Source organism: Girardinichthys multiradiatus, chromosome 1, assembly GCF_021462225.1.
Source record: "Girardinichthys multiradiatus isolate DD_20200921_A chromosome 1, DD_fGirMul_XY1, whole genome shotgun sequence".
NCBI classification, from domain to species: domain Eukaryota; kingdom Metazoa; phylum Chordata; class Actinopteri; order Cyprinodontiformes; family Goodeidae; genus Girardinichthys; species Girardinichthys multiradiatus.
The window spans coordinates 37,971,932-37,984,323 of record NC_061794.1 but is presented as its reverse complement, the minus strand read 5'-3'; the positions used below and the strand labels follow the sequence as shown (position 1 = coordinate 37,984,323).

At 40.3% G+C, this 12,392-nt stretch overlaps 1 protein-coding gene across 1 annotated transcript; it reads right to left on the bottom strand.

Moving 5' to 3' along the window:
* Window positions 1–6,537: 6,537 nt before the first annotated feature.
* On the bottom strand, window positions 6,538–11,649 carry apex2 (APEX nuclease (apurinic/apyrimidinic endonuclease) 2). The gene is made up of 6 exons (XM_047371631.1): window positions 11,486–11,649; window positions 11,306–11,389; window positions 10,949–11,129; window positions 10,596–10,739; window positions 9,511–9,580; window positions 6,538–7,775 (listed from the first exon to the last, which is right to left on the bottom strand). The coding sequence occupies exons 1-6, from the start codon at window positions 11,598–11,600 to the stop codon at window positions 6,645–6,647; spliced, it is 1,725 nt and encodes a 574-aa protein (XP_047227587.1). The 5' UTR covers window positions 11,601–11,649; the 3' UTR covers window positions 6,538–6,644.
* Between the last annotated feature and the right edge of the window lie 743 nt (window positions 11,650–12,392).

Sequence of the window (12,392 nt, the reverse complement as noted above, 5' to 3'; positions counted from 1 at the left end):
CTGATTTTCAGCTGAGCAGGGAGTCTCTGGCAGTGCTACTTAATCTTTTGCACCAGGACAGGCGACATGGATGGGGTGCTACTATTGAGACCTTGGTTTTTCTTTTCTGGCTGGCAAGTGGCACATCCTACAGAGTGGTCTGCAGAGTGTTTGGGATGCCTCGCTCTACTGTCCATCGCATCGTCCACAGAGTTACAGAGAAGGTGGTGGCCATTTGTCACCAGGTCATCTACCTTCCAAAGACCCCTGAGGACTTAAGGCAGTGTCCCGTGGGTTTGCAGGGCTGCCACGCCACAGAGCTTTTCTTAAAGCTGTGGGTGCAATTGACGGCTGCCATTTCCGCATCAGGTGTCCAAGCAGCCCTGATGGTCAGTGCTACAGGAACAAAAAACTCTTCACTTCCATAATCCTGCAAGCAGTTTCTGACCATCGGAGCCATTTTATTGACACATATGTGGGCTGGCCTGGGTCAGTGCATGACTCTAGGGTGCTCCGCCACAGCCCACTGTACAGTCAGTTTATCCTCCTCCAGGGCATTTGATCCTTGCTGATGGAGGGTACCCATGCCTCCAATATCCACTCCTCCTCATCACTCCCTACAAGAGGACAATACAAGGTGTGGGAACTCAGCACTTTAACAGCCATCATTCCAAAAAGAGCGTGTTTTTGGAATGATGAAAACCAGATTCAGGGCCATCTTCCGGAAAGCACTGGAGGTGCACCACACCTTTGTACGTACGTTTTGACCTAGATCCATTTTATATATACATTATACATAATATACACACATATGCACCCTCTTTTAAATTGTTTTCAGGTCATAACAGCATGCGCCATCCTCCACAACATCTGCCTTGGTGCTGGGGATGTCATGGCCCCAGAGGAGGCTGTAGAAGAGGATGAGGGTGAGGTTGGGACTGAGGCAGTGAGCAGTGCTCTCTGGCAGGACCGGCTTTCAGCTGAGGTATCCGCCCTGGAGGAGGTACCATCAGGACATGACTACTGTGTCAGCCAAGTATAATATTATAGATGTGATTAATTTTTGAGGGGTATAACTAATTGTAATATTTTGTGAGCACCATCTTCTAATTCTGCATTTTTCCGATTACATCTTAGTGATGTGGCAGCCGTCAGTTCAGCCAGCCCTTTAAACCCACTTGATGGACGATACCGTGGACAGCGGAGAGAGGCATCACAAACATTTGCAGACCACCTGTGTGATGCTTCGCTCACCATCCAGAAAGACTAACCAAAGGTCTCAGTTGCAGCATCCATCCAAGTCTCTGACCTTGTGAAAGATTTAGCCACACCGCCACTTTCTGTTCAGAAAGACATCTGCCTCTTTGTTCTGTTGAAGAGGTTTTTCCAGGAACCGGTCACTCAGGTTGATCCTGCTGTCACCGTTGTAAATATATGTACATAGTTTTATTTTATGCTTTTTGTTTCGTGTAATCTTGATCTGTTTGAACGTTCTTTTCTTCCCCCATTCTGTTTAAAGTGGTTTGTATTTTTCATAATAAATTCTGTTTATAACTTTAAATGAAGTTGATGTATTGTTAGATCAAATGTAAATAACATTAGTGACAAAAACAATTTTGAAATTTATTAGAAGATCTTAAAACTTTAAGAAACAATCTGAACAAAACTTAATATCATTTCTTATATAGCACCTTATTTTGGTGCCATTCTTTCTAAGATGGAAAACAGTCTGTCCATTCTCTGTGCCCTCATGTCCTCCCTGATCAACTCCATCATCTCTGTCCCTCTTTCTTTTCTGACCCCTTCCTGCTGGCCCACTGTCTTACTTCTCCATCTGGTTGCCCACCACTCTGCTTGGCCCTGGAGTTTCCTCAGGGATGGAGGCAATTAGGACAGGAGGCGTTGTGGAAGGCCTCCGTCCCAACACCTCATCCATAAAGACAAACCAGGGCCAAGTAGCAGCAGTGGGCTTTTCATTGACTCCCTCTCCTGACCCTGGATACTTAAAATCCTAAAGTTAGAGGGAATAAAAAAAAGAGTTGACTAAACAGAGAAACCAACAAGACTTTTAGAAATATGTTTTATTTGTGTGTGACATGAGAACTTCTGAACATACTCTAATTTTTTTATTTTTCAAGTTGTCCCACTTTTTTTTGGCCTACAAGGTGGTGACCTTCCCCTGTTGGCCCATCTTCTCCAGAATTGTCCTAAACAAGCAAAAGGAAAGAGAGAAAACCAAAAGTAATCTTCTACACTGCCATCATTCAATCTGTCCTGTCTTCAACCATCTCAGTGTGGTTTGGCTCATCCACAAAACAGGACAGGTCCAGACTGCAACGAATAATCAGGGCTGCTGAGAGAATCATCAGGGCTGACATTCCCTCCATCCAGGACTTATACAGGTCTAGGGTCAGGAAAAGAGCTGCTAAAATCTCTGCAGACCCCACACACCCTGCACATAAACTGTTCAGAGCTTTACCTTCAGGCCGCCGCTACAGAGCACTGTTCACTAAAACCAGCCGCCACAGAGACAGTTTCTTCCCCCAGGCTGTTTCTCTGTTGAACATTCAATAGAGTACAAAACAACAGCATACAGATGTTGCAAATGCACCTTTTCTATTAGATATGTGTATATTGTACATTGTAAATTGTAAATTTGTATATTCTGTAATGCAAAAACAGAACAAAAGAGCAAAGTGTACCGGAGTCAAATTCCTTGTTTGTATGTACGAACTTGGCAGTAAAGCTAATCCTGAAGAAGTATGTTAATCACTGGATGGATATTTATGAAAGTTAGAAAGATAGGAGTTTTTGAAACTGGACAGAAACCAACTGCAAAGAATGTTGTTATTGTACCTCCAAGCCACAGTGGCTGAGTTTTTAGCTCCAGTAAAAAGGTGGTGGTTCTCACCCTGAGCTTAATAAACTGGCCCGTCTGCTTCTTTGTCCCTAAAAAAATATATGAAAATACCAACAACAAAAAAAACACCTTGCTTAATATCAGAGCAAAAATAAAGCCTTTTTTAATTTCAGATGCCTTAATTTGAAGCAAATATTAAAATATTTCTATGCAAATGCCTAAAACAAGCTCTTTCAAACTTTTTACTTCTTTACTGAGATTCACTTACATTTGGAAGCGTATTTCTCGTCGAGTTTACCTGGAATCAGAAATTATAATGCTAGCTGAATTACAAATAAACTTTTAAAACATAAGGCACATTTCTTCATCAAAAATGAATATTGAAAAGCTTATTTATTCTCAATCACACTGTCCAGCGATACAGTTAGATTACATAAAACTGCCCATTTATTCTGGTTAACCTTAATATCACCTGAAATGTCAAATTGATTTTCAGTAACAATTTAAATAACATAAACTGTTAGAAATCACTTGTGTTAAACGTTTATTGTGATGAATGCCAGCGGGAGCTTAGTGCCGATAGTCCGGTCGGATCTCTACCGGGCTAGCCGCCGGTAGGGCTGGCGAGGCGAGCCGGTTACTACGCCGGGAACGGAAAACTCCGAACACGTCGGAGCACATTTGAAATTAAGCGATGTCTAGATAAATCAAGCAGATATTTTACGTCTACATACAGGTCCTTCTCAAAAAATTAGCATATTGTGATAATGTTCATTATTTTCCATAATGTCATGATGAAAATTTAACATTCATATATTTTAGATTCATTGCACAATAACTGAAATATTTCAGGTCTTTTATTGTCTTAATACGGATGATTTTGGCATACAGCTCATGAAAACCCAAAATTCCTATCTCACAAAATTAGCATATTATTAAAAGGGTCTCTAAACGAGCTATGAACCTAATCATCTGAATCAACGAGTTAACTCTAAACACCTGCAAAAGATTCCTGAGGCCTTTAAAACTCCCAGCCTGGTTCATCACTCAAAACCCCAATCATGGGTAAGACTGCCGACCTGACTGCTGTCCAGAAGGCCACTATTGACACCCTCAAGCAAGAGGGTAAGACACAGAAAGACATTTCTGAACGAATAGGCTGTTCCCAGAGTGCTGTATCAAGGCACCTCAGTGGGAAGTCTGTGGGAAGGAAAAAGTGTGGCAGAAAACGCTGCACAACGAGAAGAGGTGACCGGACCCTGAGGAAGATTGTGGAGAAGGGCCGATTCCAGACCTTGGGGGACCTGCGGAGGCAGTGGACTGATTCTGGAGTAGAAACATCCAGAGCCACCGTGCACAGGCGTGTGCAGGAAATGGGCTACAGGTGCCGCATTCCCCAGGTCAAGCCACTTTTGAACCAGAAACAGCGGCAGAAGCGCCTGACCTGGGCTACAGAGAAGCAGCACTGGACTATTGCTCAGTGGTCCAAAGTACTTTTTTCGGATGAAAGCAAATTCTGCATGTCATTCGGAAATCAAGGTGCCAGAGTCTGGAGGAAGACTGGGGAGAAGGAAATGCCAGAAGTCCAGTGTCAAGTACCCACAGTCAGTGATGGTCTGGGGTGCCGTGTCAGCTGCTGGTGTTGGTCCACTGTGTTTTATCAAGGGCAGGGTCAATGCAGCTAGCTATCAGGAGATTTTGGAGCACTTCATGCTTCCATCTGCTGAAAAGCTTTATGGTGATGAAGATTTCATTGTTCAGCACGACCTGGCACCTGCACACAGTGCCAAAACCACTGGTAAACGGTTTACTGACCATGGTATCACTGTGCTCAATTGGCCTGCCAACTCTCCTGACCTGAACCCCATAGAGAATCTGTGGGATATTGTGAAGAGAACGTTGAGAGACTCAAGACCCAACACTCTGGATGAGCTAAAGGCCGCTATCGAAGCATCCTGGGCCTCCATAAGACCTCAGCAGTGCCACAGGCAGATTGCCTCCATGCCACGCCGCATTGAAGCAGTCATTTCTGCAAAAGGATTCCCGACCAAGTATTGAGTGCATAACTGTACATGATTATTTGAAGGTTGACGTTTTTTGTATTAAAAACACTTTTCTTTTATTGGTTGGATGAAATATGCTAATTTTGTGAGATAGGAATTTTGGGTTTTCATGAGCTGTATGCCAAAATCATCCGTATTAAGACAATAAAAGACCTGAAATATTTCAGTTAGTGTGCAATGAATCTAAAATATATGAATGTTAAATTTTCATCATGACATTATGGAAAATAATGAACTTTATCACAATATGCTAATATTTTGAGAAGGACCTGTAGTTATATTCCCGCACTAAAAACATTGTAGAAGTTAATTTGTGTCACAGAAAGTGTAAGTTTTCACAATTTACTCACAGCTTTTGCTGCTATGGGCCACCATGGCTTCCCCTGCTTGACCAATGCGCATCGACCCGCAATGAATCATGGGAAATGATGGGCCGCGAAGGATACTCACGACCCATCCTTCAAATCGGGCAAAAGAAGGACGCATTTGAAGGAGTCTCGGAAGGATTCATGAATTGGGACAGCGTTTGTCGCCGTGTTGTGACGTAATCGACCTACAAATACGGCCTGCGAAGGATGCAGCCGATGAATTGGGACACACCCACTATGAGTGCAACCGTTATCATTTCCGGGTCAGCATCGCCGTTGGTACATTCCCTTTCCGGTTGATTTTGCCAAACGTAAATTTGTTTCAGTACTTGTAAAAGTGTTTTGCATCTTGTTAAATTGTTTTCTGAAATGTTAATTTGTCTATAGGTTTGTAAAAGTGTCATAGATTTTGTAATGTTGGTTTGCACCCCCAGGCCACCATACATATTCCTTAAAGAACGCAGAAATAGCAATCGGAAGCTCCAAATTAGATCCCAACTTCAGCATCATTAGCTAGCTGCAGAGTACAGCTATATTTTCTTGCTCAAAGGGGCGCACACTCTTGACTCGGGATGCAAATAAGTCAGAAAACTCCAAGAAATAAAGTGATAGAAAAATAAAACACAAAGTGAATAAATAAAAAAACACATGTGAGAGAAGAGGAATAATAAAAGTGAATACATTTTTTTTTTAAATGCTAACTTTTTGTTAATTTGTTCAATGTTTATGCTTCCCCCAAGGCTGTGGCTTCCTGAGTCATTTTGCCCACTTAAAAAACTGACACATTAAATAGTATTCATAAGAAGCAAAGAGGGGTGGGATATTATTGTTACTTCTTCTTGACAACAATATTGTAAATGTATTTTAAGAATTGTAATTAATTGTGTTAAAAAAACTTCTAATTGATGGTGTTTGCCAACTAGAAAAACTGATAGTATGTTTGGGATCGTTTTCTTTCCACTGTTGATCCAAAGAGAGCATGAACATATCAATATATTTTGATAGTATGTTCGAACAAACACTTTGCATAATTTCACAAAAGCTGAAAACGCCAGATTTACTAAATGCAATTTTTTCAAAAATGTGCATATTTTGTCACAAAAAATCTATACAAAACAGATGAATGTGTCAGATCAATAAAGACTAAAAACTACTCAATTTTCACATGAGAGAAGCAAAAACCTTAGAAACTTGTAACCTTTTATTTTACCAGTGATCAACTATTTAGTTCAGCTTTACGGAGAATAAAAAGAAAAAAGGACTCATATAATATAAAACTACTTTATTTTTTTTAAGTAAAAAAACCAAATATAAATCTATAAAAAATGGGAAATGATGAGACGTATCTGTATGAAGTTTTAACTGCTGAACACTTTACTTTCCTTTTTCTACCCACATAAAGAAATTACAGCGAGCCTCTGGGTTGGAGGCATGTCCCTGAGGCCGTCCACACACAAAGAACTGTTTGCCCATGTTTGGGCCCTCTTTTTTCACAGTACGAAGCACGCAAGGTTCCTTGTGCGCCTTGCAGCAGGGGGCTGGGGGTGGACCGTGGAGCACAGACTTCCAAAACACAGATGATGCTCCTTTCTTGACATCCGATTGCCCCACAGAGAGCTGAGAGGCCGACTGTTTGGTCTTCACCATTCTGTCCTTTTCTCCTGTGGTGCTGCTGGTGCACAGCTGGGATGGAGCATCGACAACAAGCTCGGTGTCTTCAGTTGTGGTGCCCGTGCCTGAACACAGCTCACTAGTTGTGGATGCCTTAGGGTTGTTGTGTGATGCGGTAAATTCATCCAGACCAGGTTTGTTTTCACATTGTTCAACATCTGTGAGCTTGGGTTTGAAGAAAGAAAGGAGGTTACCCCGTGGCTTTAAAGAGGTATTTGTTATCTTAGACCTTTTCCCCTTAGGGGCAACAGATTCTGATGCGGATGACCGTTTTTTACCAGAGACGTTATTGGCGTGAAATGGGTTCACGTTCTCCCTTCGTTCCTCCTCTTCCTGAGATTCAGGTAAAGCTTCCTTCGGCTCAGTCTGAGAGAGCTTTTGGTCCACCTTAACCAGGAAGCGAGAGAGTTTCTGCTGTTTGCCAGCAAACTCTGGCAGATAGCGAGTGCAGAGGGGTGGAGGTTTGGAGCTGGAAAGAAGCAAACATTTCAGTTGCGCCCAAACGGGGCAGTGATCCGAGCCCTCCACCTCAGGCATGATGTCTGCCCCTGCAAACTGCTCCTGGACGAGCCGGCGGTCCGCAAATATATAATCAATTCGTGTGCCGTAGTTAGTTTGTCGGGCTCCAGTGAGGGTGGACCAACACGTGAAGGCATTGGTACGAGCTGGGTGAAAGTACCGGAAGGTGTCTACAAATCTTCCCATATGGGCACAATCTGTTATCTCAATCTCTTTATTATGGTCCTCTTCGTCAGTCTCCTCTTCTTCTTCTTGCCTGCTACTGTACAAAAAGCCATTCAGCCATTTCCTCCCAGGATTTTCATCAAAATCATCCTGAGCAATATAAGAAAAAACATTTAGTTATTGTGACACCCAAGTAGGAAAAGGCAATGGTTAAAAAAAAGTACACCCTTTTCAGTTCTAGAAATTTGTGATCTTTACGTGGTTTGAGAGGATTTAAATCTAACTTTAAGCACAGAAACATACACAACATATACTACACTGTGATTATTTATGAAACAAAAACAAAGCCATAATGGAAAAGCCGTGTTGGTCAAACTAAGTACACCCTTGCTGCTTTCTTACGATTAAAAAGAGGAAGTAGAAACCAGTTGCTGCTCCTCATTTGCACTTAACTGAAATGTTACCATATCTATAAGCTATACATGCAGACATTCTGGCGGTTTGCTAATCTAGAGCATACAGATATAAGAGTTTACACAATGCCAAGAAGGAAAGACAAGAGCAATGACCTCAGAGACACATTTGTTGCTACAAACAAATTGCAAACACACAAATGCTCTACCTCTCTACAAGCTTAGGTTAGATTATAAAAAGTTAAAGTTCATGACGGAACAATGAGGAAAAGGTCTAAATAATTGTGCCTCTTGCATCTGAACGAATCCCAAAACATCTGGAACAATGTGTGTTGCAAAGGTGACACCAAAGTAGAAATGTTTGGACATAAAACCTGTACTAAATCAGGAAAAAGAAGCATATCAGCAAAACGTTCTCTATCCAGCTGTCAAGTACAGTGATGGAGGACTGATAATTTGAACTTGTTTTTTCAGCCACAGGACCTGGACTCCTTTCAGAGTAGAACATAAAGCCCTGTATATTCCAAACCACTTTAGGGTCAAATGTAAGACCATCTATGAAACAGCTGGTTGAATGAAACTGGGCCCTCTACTGCAGCCCTCCTCGAGGCTTACTGTCCTGCTTGTTTTAGGTGTTTCTCTTTTGTCACACACTAGAATTAAATTAATAATTGATGAACAAGCGTTTGCAGCACTTCATGGCATCCTGAGGAGGTGATGCAATCATTTAAATCGGATGTGGCATTCAAACAACTTATCACCTTAACACTAAAAATGTTTGATACTGCAATAAATAAATAACAGGCACAGATCGCCTGAACGCGCAGCATTTAAATAATTATTACCATTTAATGCAGTTAAGGCAGTTTTTCATGATACGCACATTGCATACACATATTGCGATAATGATATTTGTGATATATTGTGCACCGCCAGCATAAAACCAGAGGTTCAGGAGTCTTCATCACTCCTGCTTTAGTGTGAAACACACAAACATGTTCATCAATCAGCCACTTTACAAGCTATGAGGGAAGTTTAGTTTGCTAATGGCATTGATACCATATTCTGTTTGTAACAGCCTTTAATGCTTAAGACTGCTGCATACCATCCAATCCTTGCAACAATATTTTAGTTTTCTAAATTAACAAAATGAAAAGATTTTGGGGAAAAACTAGGAGTCCCAGCATCACCTGACAATGTGAGAAGGTGCAAACAAACAATTAATGGTGGCTTGTTTCAGCCGTAAATCATTTGGACAGAAAATTACTATAATCAAAACACCATGACAACAAATAATATGGCTAATATAGAGCCTACCTGTTTTCAACCTGTTTCATGATATTGTCTCATTTTCAACATACAGACATAACACTAGCATACATTTTAGTAACCTAGAATTTCTAGGCGGGAAAATGTTATATTATATATAAACTACTACTACAATCATAACAGTTTCCATAGCTTTTACTTACAATATCACATGGGTCACAGTGGTCTATTGGCCGATGAGAAGTATTCACATCTCCTAAAATAATCACATGGCTGAAAAACAGAAAATACACTTAATTTAGAAAGATTAGCTTAAAAAGAACCACATCTAGAAACTGTATTTCTTAACCATTTATATATGCAAAATAGCCATAGCTCGATCAGATTAAATGATGAATGTGGCTAAAGTGTAAAGCGCTTTGAGTGGTCTGTATGACTGGAAAAGCGCTATATAAGTTCAGTTCATTTACCATTCCTGTGAACAAGACTTTTCAGATTTTAACACAGATTGGATTTAGGTCTGGACTTTGGCTGGGCCGTTCCGACTCATGAATATTTGGAAAAAGCATGATGCTGCCATGACCATGTTTCACTGTAGGTATGTTGTTTTCACCATGAGGTGCAGTGATCTGCCTCGAATGTGTTTTTACTTGTAGGCCAAAACGTTCAAGTGTGGTCAAATTTGACCAGAGCTCCTTGTTTCACATGTCTGTAACCTGCATCGCTAGGGCCAGTCTGCAAAAGGGAATTCTTATGGTTTCTTCTTGCCACTTTTCCACAGATGTAAGATTTTGAGTGTATGAATATTTGTTATCCTTAAACACATTCTCCCACCTGAGCTGCTAATCTCTGCAGAGTTCAGATTTTTGTTTGTAAAAACTTTTGAAAACAGTGTATCACTTTCCTTCAACTTCACAAAAATTTGCAACTTTCTTTTTGTGAAATCCTGACAGAGGACATCAATGCTTGTGGTTGTAAGGTGACAAAATGTAAAAAAGGTATTTCAATTAAGTACCACTAAGATGCTGCCAACACAATAATTTTTTCACCTAATATTTCTTTTTATTTTTTATTTTAGAAATGGTAAAATGAGTACACTGTTGCCATAGATACTCTGCATAAGCACTATATGTACACTCTCAATCAAATGAATGAATTGTGTCTAAACCTTTGGCTGGTAGCATATATCAAGAGCAAAACAGTTCATATTGTAGTTGAAATGTCTGTGGTAAAACAGGAAACACCTGTGCCTGATTCTCAGATTGTCAAAACTGTTCTATGCTCTCACCTCCCGCCTTTTAATAAAGCTTCGGCCCGACTCTGAAGCAGCTTGTAGAACTGCAGCTTGAACAGCTTTCGCTCTGGCTTGTCTGGGTCAGCCCGTGGGCAGTAGACATTTATTACAGAAACAGTCTTCTCTTTGTTCTGACACCTGTGGACAGGAAACCAAAATTAAAACAGAGAGTGTCAAAATTAGATAGGGGACTTCTCATAAAGATGAACATGGTTTTTAGAAGAATGACGATTGATATGTGGATTGATATTCATTAATAATCAAAGCATCTGAATCCAGAATCCAGAAATACACATCAAATTCAGCACTTACTATTCTGTACTCAACATATTAATTGTTTCTCTTACAGTATTTTGTGTTGCGTGATGATGGCTCGCCCCTCATTGTCCAAAAGCTGCAGCTCCTCATTTGAAAAGTCAGTGTGGGCTCCATAGCATCCAACACTTCTTTCATGGTTGTTCAGCAGACCTGTCAGGCCCTCTTCAGCAGCAAAAGGAGTGGCACTATCCCTGCAGTAAGTTGCAACCCCTGTGCACACAAGGCATGGGAAATAATCGTGTGACAATAGTTTAAAATATGAGTTGACACAAGGTTAAGAGCTTCCTTGTTCTGCAGCAACTATCTTTAAATAAACATTATGAATCGTTTTATTATAATTTATTGGAGTTTTATGGCTGGGAATGTTGAATAACTGTGTAGTAAACCTGAATAACCGCTGCGTCCTCGACTGTAGCTGAAATAAGAGTTGTAACCGTCAACAATAGCCGTCTTTTCGTCCAGCAGGTCTCCTGAGAAACATATACACTGGTTTAACCTTTTGTTGCTTCCATAACAGAACTCCGATTGCAGCACAATGGGCGACAGCCTCTGTTTGCAACACTTACTTGTGACTTTTGTCTCCTGGACACAGATGATATCTGCGTCCAGTCTATCAACGGCTGTTTTAATGCCGCCCTTAAACGTCCTAATGCCGTTAATATTCCACGAGACGAGCTTCATAGTTTCAGACTAGAGAGCGGCAAACACCCAATGTGAAAAGTCGGAAGTAAACCGGATGTAGGGAACGACGCAAGCGGAAGAATACTTTCGCGTCTATTTTTTTTATTTTTATTGTTTCATTATTTTATTTAATTATTATTGAATTCAGCGCGTTAATATTTATGTATATATGAACCATACATGTATATTTCTATATTACTAAATATTTCTGTACTGACATTAGATTCTCAGCTTGAGCTCTTCATACACAATAGACAAATAGATATTTGGAGCCAGACTCCATACCAGTAGATGGCAGTAATGCGCACCTTATGTTTCTTGCCGACCGCCAAAAAAAACAGCAAGAAGAAGAAGAAGAAGAAGAAGAAGGAGGAAGCTATTTTACTTTTTAATGGAATCAGGACCATCATTAATCAGCTCTGGATCAAAATCTAAATGACTCATAGTGGTTAAACCTCAACTGAAAAATTATATAGTACTTTAAAACTGAGGTTGTTATTTGGGAAACATTTATTCTATTTGTGAAAACAAAAACGAGTGATCTCAATGCTTTTTGGCATTTTGACCTTAGATTAGGAATGAAATTACAATATGTTTAAATGAAACAGAAAGCATACTAGAATATTTTATTCTAGGTCAGAACAGTCTAAATCTAAGATGGACCCAAATAGTTTGATGGTAATGCAAAAAAAGACGAGAAAAGGTTGAAATTTCAATGTTTTTGGGTGTCTTGTATAACTTAAACATTATATCTTTAGGAATCTTTGCTCATTGTAGAATAATTGATTACAG

What these genes read in the sequence shown, in the direction of transcription:
- apex2 (XM_047371631.1), bottom strand. Translation starts at nt 11,600, where the DNA reads ATGAAGCTCGTCTCGTGGAATATTAACGGCATTAGGACGTTTAAGGGC. An exon ending in CCAGGAGACAAAAGTCACAA is followed by an intron (nt 11,390 to 11,485) that starts GTAAGTGTTGCA and finishes TATGTTTCTCAG; the next exon opens with GAGACCTGCTGGACGAAAAG. An exon ending in ATCACGCAACACAAAATACT is followed by an intron (nt 10,740 to 10,948) that starts GTAAGAGAAACA and finishes TCCTGTCCACAG; the next exon opens with GTGTCAGAACAAAGAGAAGA.